At 59.4% G+C, this 24,316-nt stretch overlaps 1 protein-coding gene across 1 annotated transcript; it reads left to right on the top strand.

The window, feature by feature from the left end:
• Nucleotides 1-18,224: 18,224 nt before the first annotated feature.
• On the top strand, nucleotides 18,225-20,540 carry LOC132207359 (cystatin-B-like). Its single transcript, XM_059642766.1, has 3 exons — nucleotides 18,225-18,448; nucleotides 18,779-18,880; nucleotides 20,388-20,540. Exons 1-3 carry the CDS (start codon nucleotides 18,368-18,370, stop codon nucleotides 20,538-20,540), a joined length of 336 nt encoding a protein of 111 aa, XP_059498749.1. The 5' UTR covers nucleotides 18,225-18,367.
• The last annotated feature ends 3,776 nt before the right edge of the window (nucleotides 20,541-24,316 follow it).

Consider the following 24,316-nt stretch of genomic DNA (forward strand, 5'->3'; position numbering starts at 1 on the left):
GCTCCCTCATCACTGACCCTCTGACAGTGCCCGCTCCCTCAGCACTGACCCTCCGGCAGCGCCCAATCCCTCAGCACTGGCCCTCTGACAGTGCCTAATCCCTCAGCACTGACCCTCCAACAGTACCGCGCTCCCTCAGCACTGACCCTCCAACAGTGCAGCGCTCCCTCAGCACTGACCCTCCGACACTGCCCGCTCAATCAGCACTGACCCTCTGACAGTGCACACTCCTTCAGCACTGACCCTCCGACAGTGCCCGCTCCCTCAGCACTGACTCTCCGACAGTGCCCGCTCCCTCAGCACTGACCATCTGACAGTGCCCACTCCCTCAGCACTGACCCTCCGACAGTGCCCACTCCCTCAGCACTGACCCTACGACAGTCCCTGCTCCCTCAGCACTGTCCCTCTGACAGTGCCCGCTCCCTCAGCACTGACCCTCCGACAGTGCCCACTCCCTCAGCACTGACCCTCCGACAGTGCGTAATCCATCAGCACTGATCCTCCGACAGTGCGGTGCTCCCACAGCACTGACCCTCCGATAGTGCCTAATCCCTCAGCACTGACCCTCCGACAGTGCCCACCCCTTCAGCACTCACCCTCCGACAGCGCCCCCTCCCTCAGTACGGACCCTCTGAAAGTGCGGCGCTCCTTCAGCACTGACCCTCCGACAGTGCCTAATCCCTCAGCACTGACCCTCCGACAGTGCCCACTCCCTCAGCACTGACCCTCCAACAATGCCGCGCTCCCTCAGCACTGACCCTCCGACAGTGGGGCGCTCCCTCAGCACTGACCCTCTGACAGTGCCCACTCCTTCAGCACTGACTCTCCGACAGTGCCTAATCCCTCAGCACTGACCCTCTGACAGTGCCCACTCCGTCAACACTGACCATCTGACAGTCCCTGCTCCCTCAGTGCTGAGCCTCCGACAGTGTGGCCCTCCCTCAGCACTGACCCTCTGACAGTCCCTGCTCCCTCAGCACTGACCCTCTGACAGTGCCCGCTCCCTCAGCACTGACCCTCTGACAGCGCCCACTCCCTCAGCACTGACCCTCCGACAGTGCCTAATCCCTCAGCACTGACCCTCCAACAGTACCGCGCTCCCTCAGCATTGACCCTCCGACACTGCCCGCTCCCTCAGCACTGACCCTCTGACAGTGCCCACTCCTTCAGCACTGACCCCCCGACAGTGCCCGCTCACTCAGCACTGACTCTCCGACAGTGCCCGCCTCCCTCAGCACTGAACCTCTGACAATGCCCACTCCGTCAACACTGACCATCTGACAGCCCCTGCTCCCTCAGTGCTGACCCTCCGACAGTGTGGCCCTCCCTCAGCACTGACCCTCTGACAGTGCCCGATCCCTCAGCACTGACCCTACGACAGTCCCTGCTCCCTCAGCACTGTCCCTCTGACAGTGCCCGCTCCCTCAGCACTGACCCTCCGACAGTGCCCACTCCCTCAGCACTGACCCTCCGACAGTGCCTAATCCATCAGCACTGATCCTCCGACAGTGCTGTGCTCCCACAGCACTGACCATCCGACAGTGCCTAATCCCTCAGCACTGACCATCCGACATTGCCCACCCCTTCAGCACTGACCCTCTGACAGCACCCGCTCCCTCAGTACTGACCCTCCGACAGTGCGGCGCTCAATCAGCACTGACCCTCCGACAGTGCCTAATCCCTCAGCACTGACCCTCCGACAGTACCCACTCCCTCAGTACGGACCCTCCGACAGTGCGGCGCTCCTTCAGCACTGACCCTCCGACAGTGCCTAATCCGTCAGCATGACTCTCCGACAGTGCCCGCTCCCTCAGCACTGACCATCTGACAGTGCCCACTCCGTCAGCACTGACCATCTGACAGTCCCTGCTCCCTCAGTGCTGACCCTCCGACAGTGTGGCCCCCCCTCAGCACTGACCCTCTGACAGTGCCCGCTCCCTCAGAACTGACCCTCCGACAGTGCCTAATCCCTCAGCACTGACCCTCCAACAGTACCGCGCTCCCTCAGCACTGACCATCCGACCGTGCGGCTCTCCCTCAGCACTGACCCTCCGACACTGCCCGCTCCCTCAGCACTGACACTCTGACAGTGCCCACTCCTTCAGCACTGACCCTCCGACAGTGCCCGATCCCTCAGCACTGACTCTCCGACAGTGCCCGCTCCCTCAGCACTGACCCTCTGACAGTGCCCACTCCGTCAACACTGACCATCCTACAGTCCCTGCTCCCTCAGTGCTGAGCCTCCGACAGTGTGGCCCTCCCTCAGCACTGACCCTCCGACAGCGCCCACTCCCTCAGCACTGACCCTACGACAGTCCCTGCTCCCTCAGCACTGTCCCTCTGACAGTGCCCGCTCCCTCAGCACTGACCCTCCGACAGTGCCCACTCCCTCAGCACTGACAGTCCGACAGTGCCTAATCCATCAGCACTGATCCTCCGACAGTGCAGTGCTCCCACAGCACTGACCCTCCGACAGTGCCTAATCCCTCAGCACTGACCCTCCGACAGTGCCCGCTCCCTCAGTACGGACCCTCCGACAGTGCGGCGCTCCTTCAGCACTGACCCTCCGACAGTGCCTAATCCGTCAGCATGACTCTCCGACAGTGCCCGCTCCCTCAGCACTGACCCTCTGACAGTGCCCACTCCGTCAACACTGACCATCTGACAGTCCCTGCTCCCTCAGTGCTGACCCTCCGACAGTGTGGCCCTCCCTCAGCACTGACCCTCTGACAGTGCCCGCTCCCTCAGCACTGACCCTCCGACAGTGCCTACTCCCTCAGCACTGGCCCTCCAATAGTACCGCGCTCCCTCAGCACTGACCCTCCGACTGTGCGGCGCTCCCTCAGCACTGACCCTCCGACACTGCCCGCTCCCTCAGCACTGACCCTCTGATAGTGCCCACTCCTTCAGCACTGACCCTCCAACAGTGCCCCCTCCCTCAGCACTGACTCTCCGACAGTGCCTGCTCCCTCAGCACTGACCCTCTGACAGTGCCCACTCCATCAACACTGACCATCTGACAGTCCCTGCTCCCTCAGTGCTGACCCTCCGACAGTGTGGCCCTCCCTCAGCACTGACCCTCCAACAGTGCCGCGCTCCCTCAGCACTGACCCTCCGACAGTGCGGCGCTCCCTCAGCACTGACCCGCCGACAGTGCCCGCTCCCTCAGCACTGACCCTCTGACAGTGCCCACTCCTTCAGCACTGACCCTCCGACAGTGCCTAATCCCTCAGCACTGACCCTCCAACAGTACCGCGCTCCCTCAGCACTGACCCTCCGACACTGCCCGCTCCCTCAGCACTGACCCTCTGACAGTGCCCACTCCTTCAGCACTGACCCTCCGACAGTGCCCGCTCACTCATCACTGACTCTCCGACAGTGCCCGCCTCCCTCAGCACTGAACCTCTGACAATGCCCACTCCGTCAACACTGACCATCTGACAGCCCCTGCTCCCTCAGTGCTGACCCTCCGACAGTGTGGCCCTCCCTCAGCACTGACCCTCTGACAGTGCCCGATCCCTCAGCACTGACCCTACGACAGTCCCTGCTCCCTCAGCACTGTCCCTCTGACAGTGCCCGCTCCCTCAGCACTGACCCTCCGACAGTGCCCACACCCTCAGCACTGACCCTCCGACAGTGCCTAATCCATCAGCACTGATCCTCCGACAGTGCTGTGCTCCCACAGCACTGACCATCCGACAGTGCCTAATCCCTCAGCACTGACCATCCGACATTGCCCACCCCTTCAGCACTGACCCTCTGACAGCACCCGCTCCCTCAGTACTGACCCTCCAACAGTGCGGCGCTCAATCAGCACTGACCCTCCGACAGTGCCTAATCCCTCAGCACTGACCCTCCGACAGTACCCGCTCCCTCAGTACGGACCCTCCGACAGTGCGGCGCTCCTTCAGCACTGACCCTCCGACAGTGCCTAATCCGTCAGCATGACTCTCCGACAGTGCCCGCTCCCTCAGCACTGACCATCTGACAGTGCCCACTCCGTCAACACTGACCATCTGACAGTCCCTGCTCCCTCAGTGCTGACCCTCCGACAGTGTGGCCCCCCCTCAGCACTGACCCTCTGACAGTGCCCGCTCCCTCAGCACTGACCCTCCGACAGTGCCTAATCCCTCAGCACTGACCCTCCAACAGTACCCGCGCTCCCTCAGCACTGACCCTCCGACTGTGCGGCTCTCCCTCAGCACTGACCCTCCGACACTGCCCGCTCCCTCAGCACTGACCCTCTGACAGTGCCCACTCCTTCAGCACTGACCCTCCGACAGTGCCCGCTCCCTCAGCACTGACCCTCTGACAGTGCCCACTCCGTCAACACTGACCATCCTACAGTCCCTGCTCCCTCAGTGCTGAGCCTCCGACAGTGTGGCCCTCCCTCAGCACTGACCCTCCGACAGCGCCCACTCCCTCAGCACTGACCCTACGACAGTCCCTGCTCCCTCAGCACTGTCCCTCTGACAGTGCCCGCTCCCTCAGCACTGACCCTCCGACAGTGCCCACTCCCTCAGCACTGACAGTCCGACAGTGCCTAATCCATCAGCACTGATCCTCCGACAGTGCGGTGCTCCCACAGCACTGACCCTCCGACAGTGCCTAATCCCTCAGCACTGACCCTCCGACAGTGCCCGCTCCCTCAGTACGGACCCTCCGACAGTGCGGCGCTCCTTCAGCACTGACCATCCGACAGTGCCTAATCCGTCAGCATGACTCTCCGACAGTGCCCACTCCGTCAACACTGACCATCTGACAGTCCCTGCTCCCTCAGTGCTGACCCTCCGACAGTGTGGCCCTCCCTCAGCACTGACCCTCTGACAGTGCCCGCTCCCTCAGCACTGGCCCTCCAACAGTACCGCGCTCCCTCAGCACTGACCCTCCGACTGTGCGGCGCTCCCTCAGCACTGACCCTCCGACACTGCCCGCTCCCTCAGCACTGACCCTCTGATAGTGCCCACTCCTTCAGCACTGACCCTCCGACAGTGCCCGCTCCCTCAGCACTGACTCTCCGACAGTGCCCGCTCCCTCAGCACTGACCCTCTGACAGTGCCCACTCCGTCAACACTGACCATCTGACAGTCCCTGCTCCCTCAGTGCTGACCCTCCGACAGTGTGGCCCTCCCTCAGCACTGACCCTCCAACAGTGCCGCGCTCCCTCAGCACTGACCCTCCGACAGTGCGGCGCTCCCTCAGCACTGACCCGCCGACAGTGCCCGCTCCCTCAGCACTGACCCTCTGACAGTGCCCACTCCTTCAGCACTGACCCTCCGACAGTGCCCGCTCCCTCAGCACTGACTCTCCGACAGTGCCCGCTCGCTCAGCACTGACCCTCTGACAGTGCCCACTCCGTCAACACTGACCATCCTACAGTCCCTGCTCCTTCAGTGCTGACCCTCCGACAGTGTGGCCCTCTCTCAGCTCTGACCCTCCAACAGTGCCCACTCCCTCAGAACTGACCCTCCAACAGAGCCTGCTCCCTTAACACTGACCCTCTGACAGTCTCTGCTCACTCAGCACTGACCCTCTGACAGTGCCCGCTCCCTCAGCACTGACCCTCCGACAGCGCCCACTCCCACAGCACTGACCCTCCGACAGTGCCTAATCCCTCAGCACTGACCCTCCAACAGTACCGCGCTCCCTCAGCACTGACCCTCCGACAGTGCGGCGCTCCCTCAGCACTGACCCTCCGACAGTGCGGCGCTCCCTCAGCACTGACCCTCCGACACTGCCCGCTCCCTCAGCACTGACCTCTGACAGTGCCCACTCCTTCAGCATTGACCCTCCGACAGTGCCCGCTCCCTCAGCACTGACTCTCCGACAGTGCCCGCTCCCTCAGCACTGACCCTCTGACAGTGCCCACTCCGTCAACACTGACCATCCGACAGTCCCTGCTCCCTCAGTGCTGACCCTCCGACAGTGTGGCCCTCCCTCAGCACTGTCCCTCTCACAGTGCCCCGCTCCCTCAGCGCTGACCCTCCGACAGCGCCCACTCCCTCAGCACTGACACTACGACAGTCCCTGCTCCCTCAGCACTGTCCCTCTGACAGTGCCCGCTCCCTCAGCACTGACCCTCCGACAGTGCCCACTCCCTCAGCACTGACCCTCCGACAGTGCCTAATCCATCAGCACTGATCCTCCGACAGTGCGGTGCTCCCACAGCACTGACCCTCCGACAGTGCCTAATCCCTCAGCACTGACCCTCCGACAGTGCCCGCTCCCTCAGTACGGACCCTCCGACAGTGCGGCGCTCCTTCAGCACTGACCCTCCGACAGTGCCTAATCCGTCAGCATGACTCTCCGACAGTGCCCGCTCCCTCAGCACTGACCCTCTGACAGTGCCCACTCCGTCAACACTGACCATCTGACAGTCCCTGCTCCCTCAGTGCTGACCCTCCGACAGTGTGGCCCTCCCTCAGCACTGACCCTCTGACAGTGCCCGCTCCCACAGCACTGACCTCCGACAGTGCAAAATCCCTCAGCACTGACCCTCCAACAGTACCGCGCTCCCTCAGCACTGACCCTCCGACAGTGCGGCGCTCCCCGCAGCACTGACCCTCCGACAGTGCGGCGCTCCCTCAGCACTGACCCTCTGACAGTGCCCACTCCCTCATCTCTAACCCTCCGACAGTGCCTAATCCATCAGCACTGATCCTCCGACAGTGCGGTGCTCCCACAGCACTGACCCTCCGACAGTGCCTAATCCCTCAGCACTGACCCTCCGACAGTGCCCACCCCTTCAGCAATCACCCTCCGACAGTGCCCGCTCCCTCAGTACGGACCCTCCGACAGTGCGGCGCTCCTTCAGCACTGACCCTCCGACAGTGCCTAATCCCTCAGCACTGACCCTCCGACAGTGCCCACGCCCTCAGCACTGACCCTCCAACAGTGCCGCGCTCCCTCAGCACTGACCCTCCGACAGTGCGGCGCTCCCTCAGCACTGACCCTCCGACAGTGGCCGCTCCCTCAGCACTGACCCTCTGACAGTGCCCACTCCTTCAGCACTGACTCTCCGACAGTGCCAGCTCCCTCAGCACTGGACTCTCCAACAGTGCCCGCTCCCGCAGCACTGACCCTCTGACAGTGCCCACTCCGTCAACACTGACCATCTGACAGTCCCTGCTTCCTCAGTGCTGACCCTCCGACAGTGTGGCGCTCCCTCAGCACTGACCGTCCAACAGTGCCCACTCCCTCAGAACTGATCCTCCAACAGAGCCTGCTCCCTCAACACTGACTCTCTGACAGTCCCTGCTCCCTCATCACTGACCCTCTGACAGTGCCCGCTCCCTCAGCACTGACCCTCCGGCAGCGCCCACTCCCTCAGCACTGGCCCTCTGACAGTGCCTAATCCCTCAGCACTGACCCTCCAACAGTACCCGCGCTCCCTCAGAACTGACCCTCCGACAGTGCAGCGCTCCCTCAGCACTGACCCTCCGACACTGCCCGCTCAATCAGCACTGACCCTCTGACAGTGCCCACTCCTTCAGCACTGACCCTCCGACAGTGCCCGCTCCCTCAGCACTGACTCTCCGACAGTGCCCGCTCCCTCAGCACTGACCCTCTGACAGTGCCCACTCCGTCAACACTGACCATCTGACAGTCCCTGCTCCTTCAGTTCTGACCCTCCGACAGTGTGGCCCTTCCTCAGCACTGACCCTCTGACAGTGCCCGCTCCCTCAGCACTGACCCTCCGACAGTGCCTAATCCCGCAGCACTGACCCTCCGACAGTGCCCACCCCTTCAGCAATCACCCTCCGACAGTGCCCGCTCCCTCAGTACGGACCCTCCGACAGTGCGGCGCTCCTTCAGCACTGACCCTCCGACAGTGCCTAATCCCTCAGCACTGACCCTCCGACAGTGCCCACGCCCTCAGCACTGACCCTCCAACAGTGCCGCTCTCCCTCAGCACTGACCCTCCGACAGTGCGGCGCTCCCTCAGCACTGACCCTCCGACAGTGGCCGCTCCCTCAGCACTGACCCTCTGACAGTGCCCACTCCTTCAGGACTGACTCTCCGACAGTGCCAGCTCCCTCAGCACTGACGCTCCAACAGTGCCCGCTCCCGCAGCACTGACCCTCTGACAGTGCCCACTCCGTCAACACTGACCATCTGACAGTCCCTGCTTCCTCAGTGCTGACCCTCCGACAGTGTGGCGCTCCCTCAGCATTGACCCTCCAACAGTGCCCACTCCCTCAGAACTGATCCTCCAACAGAGCCTGCTCCCTCAACACTGACTCTCTGACAGTCCCTGCTCCCCTCATCACTGACCCTCTGACAGTGCCCGCTCCCTCAGCACTGACCCTCCGGCAGCGCCCAATCCCTCAGCACTGGCTGACAGTGCCTAATCCCTCAGCACTGACCCTCCAACAGTACCGCGCTCCCTCAGCACTGACCCTCCAACAGTGCAGCGCTCCCTCAGCACTGACCCTCCGACACTGCCCGCTCAATCAGCACTGACCCTCTGACAGTGCACACTCCTTCAGCACTGACCCTCCGACAGTGCCCGCTCCCTCAGCACTGACTCTCCGACAGTGCCCGCTCCCTCAGCACTGACCATCTGACAGTGCCCACTCCCTCAGCACTGACCCTCCGACAGTGCCCACTCCCTCAGCACTGACCCTACGACAGTCCCTGCTCCCTCAGCACTGTCCCTCTGACAGTGCCCGCTCCCTCAGCACTGACCCTCCGACAGTGCCCACTCCCTCAGCACTGACCCTCCGACAGTGCGTAATCCATCAGCACTGATCCTCCGACAGTGCGGTGCTCCCACAGCACTGACCCTCCGATAGTGCCTAATCCCTCAGCACTGACCCTCCGACAGTGCCCACCCCTTCAGCACTCACCCTCCGACAGCGCCCCCTCCCTCAGTACGGACCCTCTGAAAGTGCGGCGCTCCTTCAGCACTGACCCTCCGACAGTGCCTAATCCCTCAGCACTGACCCTCCGACAGTGCCCACTCCCTCAGCACTGACCCTCCAACAATGCCGCGCTCCCTCAGCACTGACCCTCCGACAGTGGGGCGCTCCCTCAGCACTGACCCTCTGACAGTGCCCACTCCTTCAGCACTGACTCTCCGACAGTGCCTAATCCCTCAGCACTGACCCTCTGACAGTGCCCACTCCGTCAACACTGACCATCTGACAGTCCCTGCTCCCTCAGTGCTGAGCCTCCGACAGTGTGGCCCTCCCTCAGCACTGACCCTCTGACAGTCCCTGCTCCCTCAGCACTGACCCTCTGACAGTGCCCGCTCCCTCAGCACTGACCCTCTGACAGCGCCCACTCCCTCAGCACTGACCCTCCGACAGTGCCTAATCCCTCAGCACTGACCCTCCAACAGTACCGCGCTCCCTCAGCATTGACCCTCCGACACTGCCCGCTCCCTCAGCACTGACCCTCTGACAGTGCCCACTCCTTCAGCACTGACCCCCCGACAGTGCCCGCTCACTCAGCACTGACTCTCCGACAGTGCCCGCCTCCCTCAGCACTGAACCTCTGACAATGCCCACTCCGTCAACACTGACCATCTGACAGCCCCTGCTCCCTCAGTGCTGACCCTCCGACAGTGTGGCCCTCCCTCAGCACTGACCCTCTGACAGTGCCCGATCCCTCAGCACTGACCCTACGACAGTCCCTGCTCCCTCAGCACTGTCCCTCTGACAGTGCCCGCTCCCTCAGCACTGACCCTCCGACAGTGCCCACTCCCTCAGCACTGACCCTCCGACAGTGCCTAATCCATCAGCACTGATCCTCCGACAGTGCTGTGCTCCCACAGCACTGACCATCCGACAGTGCCTAATCCCTCAGCACTGACCATCCGACATTGCCCACCCCTTCAGCACTGACCCTCTGACAGCACCCGCTCCCTCAGTACTGACCCTCCGACAGTGCGGCGCTCAATCAGCACTGACCCTCCGACAGTGCCTAATCCCTCAGCACTGACCCTCCGACAGTACCCACTCCCTCAGTACGGACCCTCCGACAGTGCGGCGCTCCTTCAGCACTGACCCTCCGACAGTGCCTAATCCGTCAGCATGACTCTCCGACAGTGCCCGCTCCCTCAGCACTGACCATCTGACAGTGCCCACTCCGTCAGCACTGACCATCTGACAGTCCCTGCTCCCTCAGTGCTGACCCTCCGACAGTGTGGCCCCCCCTCAGCACTGACCCTCTGACAGTGCCCGCTCCCTCAGAACTGACCCTCCGACAGTGCCTAATCCCTCAGCACTGACCCTCCAACAGTACCGCGCTCCCTCAGCACTGACCATCCGACCGTGCGGCTCTCCCTCAGCACTGACCCTCCGACACTGCCCGCTCCCTCAGCACTGACACTCTGACAGTGCCCACTCCTTCAGCACTGACCCTCCGACAGTGCCCGATCCCTCAGCACTGACTCTCCGACAGTGCCCGCTCCCTCAGCACTGACCCTCTGACAGTGCCCACTCCGTCAACACTGACCATCCTACAGTCCCTGCTCCCTCAGTGCTGAGCCTCCGACAGTGTGGCCCTCCCTCAGCACTGACCCTCCGACAGCGCCCACTCCCTCAGCACTGACCCTACGACAGTCCCTGCTCCCTCAGCACTGTCCCTCTGACAGTGCCCGCTCCCTCAGCACTGACCCTCCGACAGTGCCCACTCCCTCAGCACTGACAGTCCGACAGTGCCTAATCCATCAGCACTGATCCTCCGACAGTGCAGTGCTCCCACAGCACTGACCCTCCGACAGTGCCTAATCCCTCAGCACTGACCCTCCGACAGTGCCCGCTCCCTCAGTACGGACCCTCCGACAGTGCGGCGCTCCTTCAGCACTGACCCTCCGACAGTGCCTAATCCGTCAGCATGACTCTCCGACAGTGCCCGCTCCCTCAGCACTGACCCTCTGACAGTGCCCACTCCGTCAACACTGACCATCTGACAGTCCCTGCTCCCTCAGTGCTGACCCTCCGACAGTGTGGCCCTCCCTCAGCACTGACCCTCTGACAGTGCCCGCTCCCTCAGCACTGACCCTCCGACAGTGCCTACTCCCTCAGCACTGGCCCTCCAATAGTACCGCGCTCCCTCAGCACTGACCCTCCGACTGTGCGGCGCTCCCTCAGCACTGACCCTCCGACACTGCCCGCTCCCTCAGCACTGACCCTCTGATAGTGCCCACTCCTTCAGCACTGACCCTCCAACAGTGCCCCCTCCCTCAGCACTGACTCTCCGACAGTGCCTGCTCCCTCAGCACTGACCCTCTGACAGTGCCCACTCCATCAACACTGACCATCTGACAGTCCCTGCTCCCTCAGTGCTGACCCTCCGACAGTGTGGCCCTCCCTCAGCACTGACCCTCCAACAGTGCCGCGCTCCCTCAGCACTGACCCTCCGACAGTGCGGCGCTCCCTCAGCACTGACCCGCCGACAGTGCCCGCTCCCTCAGCACTGACCCTCTGACAGTGCCCACTCCTTCAGCACTGACCCTCCGACAGTGCCTAATCCCTCAGCACTGACCCTCCAACAGTACCGCGCTCCCTCAGCACTGACCCTCCGACACTGCCCGCTCCCTCAGCACTGACCCTCTGACAGTGCCCACTCCTTCAGCACTGACCCTCCGACAGTGCCCGCTCACTCATCACTGACTCTCCGACAGTGCCCGCCTCCCTCAGCACTGAACCTCTGACAATGCCCACTCCGTCAACACTGACCATCTGACAGCCCCTGCTCCCTCAGTGCTGACCCTCCGACAGTGTGGCCCTCCCTCAGCACTGACCCTCTGACAGTGCCCGATCCCTCAGCACTGACCCTACGACAGTCCCTGCTCCCTCAGCACTGTCCCTCTGACAGTGCCCGCTCCCTCAGCACTGACCCTCCGACAGTGCCCACACCCTCAGCACTGACCCTCCGACAGTGCCTAATCCATCAGCACTGATCCTCCGACAGTGCTGTGCTCCCACAGCACTGACCATCCGACAGTGCCTAATCCCTCAGCACTGACCATCCGACATTGCCCACCCCTTCAGCACTGACCCTCTGACAGCACCCGCTCCCTCAGTACTGACCCTCCAACAGTGCGGCGCTCAATCAGCACTGACCCTCCGACAGTGCCTAATCCCTCAGCACTGACCCTCCGACAGTAACCGCTCCCTCAGTACGGACCCTCCGACAGTGCGGCGCTCCTTCAGCACTGACCCTCCGACAGTGCCTAATCCGTCAGCATGACTCTCCGACAGTGCCCGCTCCCTCAGCACTGACCATCTGACAGTGCCCACTCCGTCAACACTGACCATCTGACAGTCCCTGCTCCCTCAGTGCTGACCCTCCGACAGTGTGGCCCCCCCTCAGCACTGACCCTCTGACAGTGCCCGCTCCCTCAGCACTGACCCTCCGACAGTGCCTAATCCCTCAGCACTGACCCTCCAACAGTACCGCGCTCCCTCAGCACTGACCCTCCGACTGTGCGGCTCTCCCTCAGCACTGACCCTCCGACACTGCCCGCTCCCTCAGCACTGACCCTCTGACAGTGCCCACTCCTTCAGCACTGACCCTCCGACAGTGCCCGCTCCCTCAGCACTGACCCTCTGACAGTGCCCACTCCGTCAACACTGACCATCCTACAGTCCCTGCTCCCTCAGTGCTGAGCCTCCGACAGTGTGGCCCTCCCTCAGCACTGACCCTCCGACAGCGCCCACTCCCTCAGCACTGACCCTACGACAGTCCCTGCTCCCTCAGCACTGTCCCTCTGACAGTGCCCGCTCCCTCAGCACTGACCCTCCGACAGTGCCCACTCCCTCAGCACTGACAGTCCGACAGTGCCTAATCCATCAGCACTGATCCTCCGACAGTGCGGTGCTCCCACAGCACTGACCCTCCGACAGTGCCTAATCCCTCAGCACTGACCCTCCGACAGTGCCCGCTCCCTCAGTACGGACCCTCCGACAGTGCGGCGCTCCTTCAGCACTGACCATCCGACAGTGCCTAATCCGTCAGCATGACTCTCCGACAGTGCCCACTCCGTCAACACTGACCATCTGACAGTCCCTGCTCCCTCAGTGCTGACCCTCCGACAGTGTGGCCCTCCCTCAGCACTGACCCTCTGACAGTGCCCGCTCCCTCAGCACTGGCCCTCCAACAGTACCGCGCTCCCTCAGCACTGACCCTCCGACTGTGCGGCGCTCCCTCAGCACTGACCCTCCGACACTGCCCGCTCCCTCAGCACTGACCCTCTGATAGTGCCCACTCCTTCAGCACTGACCCTCCGACAGTGCCCGCTCCCTCAGCACTGACTCTCCGACAGTGCCCGCTCCCTCAGCACTGACCCTCTGACAGTGCCCACTCCGTCAACACTGACCATCTGACAGTCCCTGCTCCCTCAGTGCTGACCCTCCGACAGTGTGGCCCTCCCTCAGCACTGACCCTCCAACAGTGCCGCGCTCCCTCAGCACTGACCCTCCGACAGTGCGGCGCTCCCTCAGCACTGACCCGCCGACAGTGCCCGCTCCCTCAGCACTGACCCTCTGACAGTGCCCACTCCTTCAGCACTGACCCTCCGACAGTGCCCGCTCCCTCAGCACTGACTCTCCGACAGTGCCCGCTCGCTCAGCACTGACCCTCTGACAGTGCCCACTCCGTCAACACTGACCATCCTACAGTCCCTGCTCCTTCAGTGCTGACCCTCCGACAGTGTGGCCCTCTCTCAGCTCTGACCCTCCAACAGTGCCCACTCCCTCAGAACTGACCCTCCAACAGAGCCTGCTCCCTTAACACTGACCCTCTGACAGTCTCTGCTCACTCAGCACTGACCCTCTGACAGTGCCCGCTCCCTCAGCACTGACCCTCCGACAGCGCCCACTCCCACAGCACTGACCCTCCGACAGTGCCTAATCCCTCAGCACTGACCCTCCAACAGTACCGCGCTCCCTCAGCACTGACCCTCCGACAGTGCGGCGCTCCCTCAGCACTGACCCTCCGACAGTGCGGCGCTCCCTCAGCACTGACCCTCCGACACTGCCCGCTCCCTCAGCACTGACCCTCTGACAGTGCCCACTCCTTCAGCATTGACCCTCCGACAGTGCCCGCTCCCTCAGCACTGACTCTCCGACAGTGCCCGCTCCCTCAGCACTGACCCTCTGACAGTGCCCACTCCGTCAACACTGACCATCCGACAGTCCCTGCTCCCTCAGTGCTGACCCTCCGACAGTGTGGCCCTCCCTCAGCACTGTCCCTCTCACAGTGCCCGCTCCCTCAGCGCTGACCCTCCGACAGCGCCCACTCCCTCAGCACTGACACTACGACAGTCCCTGCTCCCTCAGCACTGTCCCTCTGACAGTGCCCGCTCCCTCAGCACTGACCCTCCGACAGTGCCCACTCCCTCAGCACTGACCCTCCGACAGTGCCTAATCCATCAGCACTGATCCTCCGACAGTGCGGTGCTCCCACAGCACTGACCCTCCGACAGTGCCTAATCCCTCAGCACTGACCCTCCGACAGTGCCCGCTCCCTCAGTACGGACCCTCCGACAGTGCGGCGCTCCTTCAGCACTGACCCTCCGACAGTGCCTAATCCGTCAGCATGACTCTCCGACAGTGCCCGCTCCCTCAGCACTGACCCTCTGACAGTGCCCACTCCGTCAACACTGACCATCTGACAGTCCCTGCTCCCTCAGTGCTGAGCCTCCGACAGTGTGGCCCTCCCTCAGCACTGACCCTCCGACAGCGCCCACTCCCTCAGCACTGACCCTACGACAGTCCCTGCTCCCTCAGCACTGTCCCTCTGACAGTGCCCGCTCCCTCAGCACTGACCCTCCGACAGTGCCCACTCCCTCAGCACTGACCCTCCGACAGTGCCTAATCCATCAGCACTGATCCTCCGACAGTGCGGTGCTCCCACAGCACTGACCCTCCGACAGTGCCTAATCCCTCAGCACTGACCCTCCGACAGTGCCCGCTCCCTCAGTACGGACCCTCCGACAGTGCGGCGCTCCTTCAGCACTGACCCTCCGACAGTGCCTAATCCGTCAGCATGACTCTCCGACAGTGCCCGCTCCCTCAGCACTGACCCTCTGACAGTGCCCACTCCGTCAACACTGACGATCTGACAGTCCCTGCTCCCTCAGTGCTGACCCTCCGACAGTGTGGCCCTCCCGCAGCACTGACCCTCTGACAGTGCCCGCTCCCTCAGCACTGACCCTCCAACAGTGCCTAATCCCTCAGCACTGGCCCTCCAACAGTACCGCGCTCCCTCAGCACTGTCCCTCCGACTGTGCGGCGCTCCCTCAGCACTGACCCTCCGACACTGCCCGCTCCCTCAGCACTGACCCTCTGATAGTGCCCACTCCTTCAGCACTGACCCTCCGACAGTGCCCGCTCCCTCAGCACTGACTCTCCGACAGTGCCCGCTCCCTCAGCACTGACCCTCTGACAGTGCCCACTCCGTCAACACTGACCATCTTACAGTCCCTGCTCCCTCAGTGCTGACCCTCCGACGGTGTGGCCCTCCCTCAGCACTGACCCTCCGACAGTGCGGCGCTCCCTCAGCACTGACCCTCCGACAGTGCGGCGCTCCCTCAGCACTGACCCTCCGACAGTGCCCGCTCCCTCAGCACTGACCCTCTGACAGTGCCCACTCCTTCAGCACTGACCCTCCGACAGTGCCCGCTCCCTCAGCACTGACTCTCCGACAGTGCCCGCTCGCTCAGCACTGACCCTCTGACAGTGCCCACTCCGTCAACACTGACCATCCTACAGTCCCTGCTCCCTCAGTGCTGACCCTCCGACAGTGTGGCCCTCTCTCAGCTCTGACCCTCCAACAGTGCCCACTCCCTCAGAACTGACCCTCCAACAGAGCCTGCTCCCTCAACACTGACCCTCTGACAGTCCCTGCTCACTCAGCACTGACCCTCTGACAGTGCCCGCTCCCTCAGCACTGACCCTCCGACAGCGCCCACTCCCTCAGCACTGACCCTCCGACAGTGCCTAATCCCTCAGCACTGACCCTCCGACAGTGCCCACTCCCTCAGCACTGACCCTCCAACAGTACCGCGCTCCCACAGCACTGGCCCTCCGACAGTGCGGCGCTCCCTCAGCACTGACCCTCCGACAGTGCCCACTCCTTCAGCACTGACCCTCCAACAGTGCCCGCTCCTTCAGCACTGACCCTCTGACAGTGCCCACCCCTTCAGCACTGACCCTCTGACAGTGCCTAATCCCTCAGCACTGACCCACCGACAGTTCCCGCTCCCTCAGTACGGACCCTCTGACCGTGCGGCGCTCCTTCAGCACTGACCCTCCGACAGTGCCTAATCCCTCAGCAGTGACCCTCCGACAGTGCCCACTCCCTCAGCACTGACCCTCCAACAGTGCGGCGCTCCCTCAGCACTGACCGTCCGACAGTGCCCGCTCCCTCAGAACTGACCCTCCAACAGAGCCTGCTCCCTCAACACTGACCCTCTGACAGTCCCTGCTCCCTCAGCACTGACCCTCTGACACTGCCCGCTCCCTCAGCACTGACCCTCCGACAGTGCCCACTCCCTCAGCACTGACCCTCCGACAGTGCCTAATCCATCAGCACTGATCCTCCGACAGTGCGGTGCTCCCACAGCACTGGCCCTCCGACAGTGCCTAATCCCTCAGCACTGACCCTCCGACAGTGCCCACCCCTTCAGCACTGACACTCTGACAGTGCCCGCTCCCTCAGTACGGACCCTCTGACAGTGCGGCGCTCCTTCAGCACTGACCCTCTGACAGTGCATAATCCTTCAGCACTGACCCTCCGACAGTGCCCACTCCCTCAGCACTGACCTTCTAACAGTGCCGCGCTCCCTCAGCACTGACCCTCCGACAGTGCGGCGCTCCCTCAGCACTGACCCTCCGACAGTGCCCGCTCCCTCAGCACTGACTCTCTGACAGTGCCCACTCCTTCAGCACTGACCCTCCGACAGTGCCCGCTCCCTCAGCACTGACTCTCCGACAGTGCCTGCTCCCTCAGCACTGACCCTCTGACAGTGCAGCGCTCCCTCAGCACTGACCCTCTGACAGTGCCCGCTCCCTCAGCACTGACCCTCCGACAGTGCCTACTCCCTCAGCACTGACCCTCCGACAGTGCCCGCTCCCTCAGTACCGACCCTCTGACAGTGCCCGCTCCCTCAGCACTGACCCTCCGACAGTGCCCGCTCCCTCAGTACTGACCCTGAAATGCCCAGTTCATGTTTGCTGACCCAATCCTCTTTTTCTTTTAATCTCTTAAGTTGAACACAGTTGATTCTGACCCAAATATCTCACACCCAAACTGAATATTATATCTTCTGATGTCCTCTTACTGTTTCCTGGGAAATATTTCACTGAGGGCTCATCCTTAAACCTGCCCTATTACACAACTCCATTACTACCAACCAATGAATTTAGTGTTTTTGTTGTCATTCGTCTCTCTTTCGTGGTCTGCCCTAGAACCTGAACTTTAATTTCTCCCTGTGGAAGAAGCACCTTACATACTACAAAGAAGTTGGGTACTGTTGTCCTTGGAGAGAGGAAGGTGGAGAGGGAGCACTGATTGGGATTTTCAAAGTCATGAGTAGGGGCTGGACAGAGTCGAATGGGAGTATCTGTTCCCAACGGTAAAAGTAACAAGAATGAGAGGGTGAGATCACAAGGTGTGGAGCTGGATGAACACAGCAGGTCAGGGAGCATCAGAGGAGCAGCAAAGCTGATGTTTTGGGTCACTGGTTCAGACCTGAACTGTCAGCTTTCCTGCTTCTCTGATCCTGCCTGACCTGCTGTGTTCGTCCAGCTCTACACCTTGTTGTCTCAGATTCTCCAGCATTGACAGTTTCTACTGCCTCTAAATTTGACAGGACCACAGATTTAAGGTGATGTGCAAACGAAGCAAGGGGGATGAGAGTAAAGTCTTTCTCACCCAGTGAGTGGTTAGGTGCGGAATGGACTGCCTGGAAATGTGGGGGAGGTAGGATCAATTGAGGCATTCAAGAGGGGCATTGGATGGTTATTTGGTTAGAACTGGGGTGTAGGGATATGGGGGGAAAGGCAGGGGAATAATGCTCGATTGTACAGCTTCTGCAGGCAGAATGGTCTCCATGTGCACTGTAAACATTCTTTGACAGAAAAAGAGAGGGAGATGGGGAGTGCCAAGTGGCTGTTGTAGTAAGGCAGTTTGGGAAAGAAAAAGTGTGTGGGCGAGAGGGAGATTAGAACATGAGATTGAGAAGGTGGGGCTGTGAGGCACAGAAAAGTGCTGAGGTGTGACAGATAGATCGCCTCCGGGACAGGGAAGGGTGGAAGGAGGACACTTTAAAAACTGTGGAACAGAGAACGAAAGAGAGAGACAGAGAGAACACGCTCAAGTCATTAGAGGGACAGAGAGGCCCAGACAGAATATGGAACAGGGTCAGTGCATTGTCGGAGGTTATGATGCCGTTCAGGCAGTTACTGAAGAAGTCCAGGATCTAGCCCAGAAGGTGAGTGCTTGTCGTTTTGCAGTTCCTCATGGATCTCACGCAAATTCCTGACTGGATCCACCAGGGTCACGCTGCCTCTCCTCAATCATCACTGAACTGGGACGTCCAACATGGACCAGGAGGGGGATTAGTGAGAACTGTGATCACCACTTCCCCATCAGGAAAGGTGAGACAGTTGGGAAGGGGTTAGATCCCAGAAAGGAGGGAAATTCCATAAGGGATTCTGCGATTGCAATACAGCAAGAGGGTTCAGTGCAACACTCCCTCAGGACTGAAGCTGTATTTACAGAACACATAAAAATGCAATGTTTTTCTAAACCCTTCTTTCAGGTCAAGCTGCAAGTTGAAAAAAAGGTGTGTCGTAAATTCGAAACTTACCATGCCATCTCTTACTGCTCCCAGGTGGTGGCTGGAACAAACCTCAGCATTAAGGTGGGCCAATGGCACAAAACAGATCACTGCACATTCATGGGAACGGGCACGTTACAGAACTAGGGGAGGGGTTAGGGGCTGGAGGGGTTTACAGAACTCGGGGAGGGGTTAGGGGCTGGAGGGGTTACAGAGATAGGGAGGGGGTGTAGGGGTGGGAGGGGGTTACAGATATAGGGAGGGGGTGTAGGGACTGGAGGGGGTTACAGAGATAGGGAGAGGGTGTAGGGGCTGGAGGGGGTTACAGAGATAGGGAGGGGGTGTAGGGGGATGGAGAGGGTTACAGAGATAGGGAGGGGGTGTAGGGGCTGGAGGGGGTTACAGAGATAGGGAGGGGGTGTAGGGGCAGGAGGGGGTTACAGAGATAGGGAGGGGGTGTAGGGGTGGGAGGGGGTTACAGAGATAGGGAGGGGGTGTAGGGACTGGAGGGGGTTACAGAGATAGGGAGGGGGTGTAGGGGCTGGAGGGGGTTACAGAGATAGGGAGGGGGTGTAGGAGCTGGAGGGGGTTACAGAGATAGGGAGGGTGTGTAGGGGCTGGAGGGGGTTACAGAGATAGGGAGGGGGTTAGGGGCTGGAGGGGTTACAGAAATAGGGAGGGGGTGTAGGGGCTGGAGGGGGATACAGAGATAGGGAGGGGGTGTAGGGGCAGGAGGGGGTTACAGAGATAGCGAGGGGGTGTAGGGGTGGGAGGGGGTTACAGATATAGGGAGGGGGTGTAGGGACTGGAGGGGGTTACAGAGATAGGGTGGGGGTGTAGGGGCTGGAGGGGGTGACAGAGATAGGGAGGGGGTGAGGGGCTGGAGGGGTTACAGAGATAGTGAGGGGGTGTCGGGGCTGGAGGGGGTTACAGAGATAGGGAGGTGGGTAGGGGCTGGAGGGGGTTACAGAGATAGGGAGGGGGTGTAGGGGCTCGAGGTGTTACAGAGATTGGGAGGGGCTGAAGGGGCTGGAGGGGGTTAAAAAGGGGAGGTGTAGGGGATGGCAGAGGTGACTGGGATAGAGAGGGGTGTCTTGTTGAAGAGATAATCCATCTGTCCGTAATAATGTTGGTAAATAAGCTCTCATTCGACTGTACAAACTTGTAAATATAACTCCTCTGTCCAACAAGTTCTAAATTGCCCGGTAGTGCGCACTGATGTGTTGGTTGGATGGATTAGCCGTGGGAAATGCGGGATAACAGGGACAGGGGGTTTGGGTCTGCCTGAGACGCTCTTCGGAGAGTCGATATGTACCTGTTGCATCCACACTGTAGGGACACTATGATTCCCTCGGAGGGCTGTGGGCCTTTGGAACTCAGGAAGTGGGCCACTGCATATTTTGCAGGCGGTTTCTGGCGAGGCTGGGCGGGGGGGATGGAAGTTTGCCAGGGAGCGGGTGTTAAATGGGACGGTGTTGAGCGGGAGAGCTGGCCCCAGCAGCGAAGTGGCCCTGATGCCGTTCCGATAGTGCGCGTTTGTATCAGCGAATGGTGCACCAAGCTTGCTGTGACCATCCTGTGTTCCCTGCAGATCGTTGTAGGCCCAGGGGATGACTATATCCACGTCGATGTCTACAAGCCCCTGCCCTGTTCGGGGGAACAGCCCTTCTTGCTGTCCTCCCCAAAATTCCATCCCCAATGTTTTACCTATTCGACTGCAGTAGCTTCGCAAAATGTTGAATAAAAGTATTTTGAAACATTACTCCCAAATCTTTGTTTTGATTCTACATGACTGGGGTCATTTGCCAATAACTGCAGGCACTTTGCGCGGCTGGGATTGTGCGAGGTGAGAGGTTGCTGTTTCAATCGAGTTTGGGGGCAAAAGCAGGATGGGTTGTGAAAGTGGGGGCATGAGATGTAACAAGGACCGTGCATGCCTCATACAGCAGTCACTGAGAATAAGCATTGAGGGTAGAACAAGTGGTGAAGAAGGTAAATGGGATGTTGGCCGTCATAGCGAGAGGGCTCGAGTCCTGGAGCAGGAACAGTTCACAGGAAATTACACAGGGCCTTGGGAAAACAGCACCTGGAATACCGTGTAAAAACCGAAAGAACTGCGGACGCTGCAAATCAGGAACAGAAACAGAACTTGCTGGAAAACCTCAGGCAGCATCTGTGAAAGAAAAACCAGAGATAACATTTCGGGTCCGGGGACCCTTCCTCGGGACCTGTAATATTGTATTCAGTTTTGGTCTCCTTATCTAAGGAAAGATGTCCTGGCGACACAGGGAGTACAGCGAAGATTTCGCAGACTGATTCCTGAGACAGTGGGACTGTCATAGGAAAAGAGACCAGATCGGTTAGGATTATATTCACTGGAGTTTTCAAGAATGAGTTGGACGGGGGAATCTCATAGAAACTTAGACCATTCTGAAAGGAGTAGACAGGGTAATGATGGTGGGGGAGTTCATAAGCAGGTGGGTCACTGTCTAAGGATTACGGGGTCGGCCCATTGAGGACTGAGATGGGGAGAAATGTCTTCACCCAGTGAGTGGGGGAGCCTCTGGAATTCTCGGCCACAGAAACCAATCGAAGCCAGAGCATCAAATGTTTTCCAGACGGAGTTAGATTCGATTCTCAGGGCTTAAAGGGATCAAAGGGGTGGAAATGGGAACAGGAAGATTGAAATGGATGATCAGGCACGGTCATGTTGAATGGGAGAGGAGGCTCAAAGGCAGAATGGCCTCTGTGTGTGTGCGTGTGTGTGTGTGTGTGTGTGTGTGTACGGGTGCGTACGGGTGTGTGTGTGTGTGTGTGTGAGAGAGAGTGTGTGTGTGTGTGTGTGTGTATGTATGGGTGTGTGTAGCCCAGATAATGATGCCCACATCATACAGTGATACACACACCGTGAGTGAATGTAACAATATGAAGGAAGGGCCTATTGGGAAGGCCCTTGTTGTGCAGTTGACCATCGTGCCATGTAGTTGCTGTAAAAATATTTCTTTAGTGACATAAGCACCATGTGGTTAAGATTGTTGCTAATCTCGTTTTGTGTTATTTTGTGCCATTGGTTTTGGTAGGAGAAAGAATAAGGAAATTAATTTTTGAGAATTATGTACATCGCAACAATCAGAATAAGCTCACCTTAGGTGTCGCCATGTTTCCGAGGTGAATGAACGCAGGCTTTCACATCCAGTTCACGCACGAGACCTCTGGCATTTCCAGACGTGTTTGAATCAATTGGTCCAACGTCTGCGAGAGGCATTCCCATCTCCTATTCATTAGTGTGCAAACACGCACAGAGGTGACAGGCACAAAGCAAGGTGCAGAAGAAGGATGTGGGGGCAGTGTGTGAGAAAGTTGAGGAGACACAATGCAAAGTCAAGGTCGAGTTCAGGGTAGACCACTTTAGGACTGAGAGGAGGAGAAATGTCTTCACCCAGAGGATGTAGAATTCTGTGCCACTGAAAGCAGTTGAAGCCAAAACATTCGGTTTGGTACAGTTCTGAGGGCTCCAGGGATCAATGGGAGTAGGGGAGAGAGAGCAGGAACAGGGGACTGAGTTAGGTGACCAACCATCCTCGAAGGCCCAAATAGCCAAACCGTGCTCCCGTTTTCGATGTTTCTAAAGAGAGGGCTGGAGCACAGGGACATGGAGAGGGCTATTCCCCCCCCCCATACACACCCCCAATTCATATAGGCAAGGCTAGTGGGCATTGAGGGAGGTTCCCTCAGAGTACAACAGGACCATGATCAGATGGGCCAATGGGCCGAGGAGTGGCAGATGGAGTTTAATTCAGATAAATGTGAAGTGCTGCATTTTGGAAAGGCAAATCAGGGCAGGACTTATACATTTAACGTTAAGGTCCTGGGGAGCGTTGCTGAACAAAGAGGCTTGGAACGCAGGTTCATAGTTCCTTGAAAGTGGAGTCACAGGGAGACAGGACAACGAAGATGGTGTTTGGGACACTTGCCTTTAATGGTCAGTGCATTGAGTAGAGGGAGTTGGGAGGGTCATGTTGCAGCTGTACAGGACATTGGTTAGGGCCACTTATGGAATATTGCGTTCAATTTCTGGTCTCCCTGCTATGGGAAGGTTGGTGTGAAACTTGAAAGGGTTCAGAAAAGATTTACAGGGATGTTACTGGGGGTTGGAGGGTTTGAGCTACAGGGAGAGGCTGAATAGACTGGGGCTATTTTCCCTGGAGCATCGGGGCTGAGGGGTGACCTTATAGAGGTTTATAAAATCATGAGGGGCATGGAGACGGTGACTAGACAAAGTCTTTCCCCCAGGGTAGGGGAGTCCAAAACTAGAGGGGCATAGGTTTATGGTGAGAGGGGAAAGATTTAAAAGGGACCTGAGGAGTAACTATTTCACACAGAGGGTGGTGCGTGTATGGAATGAGCTGCCAGAGGAAGTGGTGGGGGCTGGTACAGTTACAGCATTTAAAAGGCATCAGGATGGGGACATGGATAGGAAGGGTTTAGAGGGATACGGGCCAAATGCTGGTAAATGGGGCTGGATTAATTTAGGATATCTGGTCAACATAGACATGTTGGGCCAAAGGGTCTGTTTCCACGCTGAACGGCTCTATGATTCCAGGTACATTTACTATTCCTGCTTTCAGGAAGGATGTCAAATCCCAAGGAAAACAGGGCAGAGACTTACCATGATAATAAAATGTGAGGCTGGATGAACACAGCAGGCCCAGCAGCATCGCAGGAGCACAAAAGCTGATGTTTCGGGCCTCTGATGAAGGGTCTAGGCCTGAAATGTCAGCTGTTGTGCTCCTGAGATGCTGCTTGGCCTGCTGTGTTCATCCAGCCTCACATTTTATTATCTTGGATTCTCCAGCATCCGCAGTTCCCATTATCACTGAGACTTACCATAATAGTCACAGGGATGAGGGACTCCAGTCAATGTGGACAGTAAGAGGAAACACTGAAGTGTTCTGCATTGAGCAGCGAAGGTTCAAGGGGAGATTGAATCGAGGTGTTCACAATCACAAGCGTTTTCCTTTGAGTTAATTCAGAGGAACAGCTTCCAGTGAGAGACTGGAGGATCCCAGACTGAATCAGAAAAACAACTGGAGGAGGGGAGCAAGATGAGGAGAATAGTTTCTTTATGCAGTACATTGTTGTGATAAATGCATCTCAATCCTGTTCAGAGCAGGTCAGAGGCTGGGAATCCTGCAGCGAGTAACTCCCGTCCTGTCTCCCCATCTACAAGGCACAAGGCAGGAGGGTGATGGGACACTCCCCACTTGCCCCTGGATGGGGGCAGCTCCAACAACACTCAAGAAGCTCGACACCATCCAGGACAAAGCAGCCCCCGCTCGATTGGCACCACATCCACAAACATCCCACTCCCTCCCCCCACCGACGCTCAGTCGCAGCAGTGTGTTCCAGCTCCAAGATGCATTGGGACTGTTTTCATAAAGATTATGAGGCGATTAGATAGGGAAGACAGAAACAAACCATTTTCTTTCATGGAGAGTTCACACCAAGGGACATATTGAA

Source organism: Stegostoma tigrinum, chromosome 46 (genome assembly GCF_030684315.1).
Source record: "Stegostoma tigrinum isolate sSteTig4 chromosome 46, sSteTig4.hap1, whole genome shotgun sequence".
Taxonomy (NCBI): Eukaryota; Metazoa; Chordata; class Chondrichthyes; order Orectolobiformes; family Stegostomatidae; genus Stegostoma; species Stegostoma tigrinum.

Coding starts and splice junctions, on each gene's coding strand:
- LOC132207359 (XM_059642766.1), top strand. CDS start 18,368: ATGGAACAGGGTCAGTGCATTGTCGGAGGTTATGATGCCGTTCAGGCA. Junction 18,449..18,778: donor TCCAGGATCTAGCCCAGAAG/GTGAGTGCTTGT, acceptor CCCTTCTTTCAG/GTCAAGCTGCAAGTTGAAAA. Junction 18,881..20,387: donor GAACAAACCTCAGCATTAAG/GTGGGCCAATGG, acceptor TGTTCCCTGCAG/ATCGTTGTAGGCCCAGGGGA.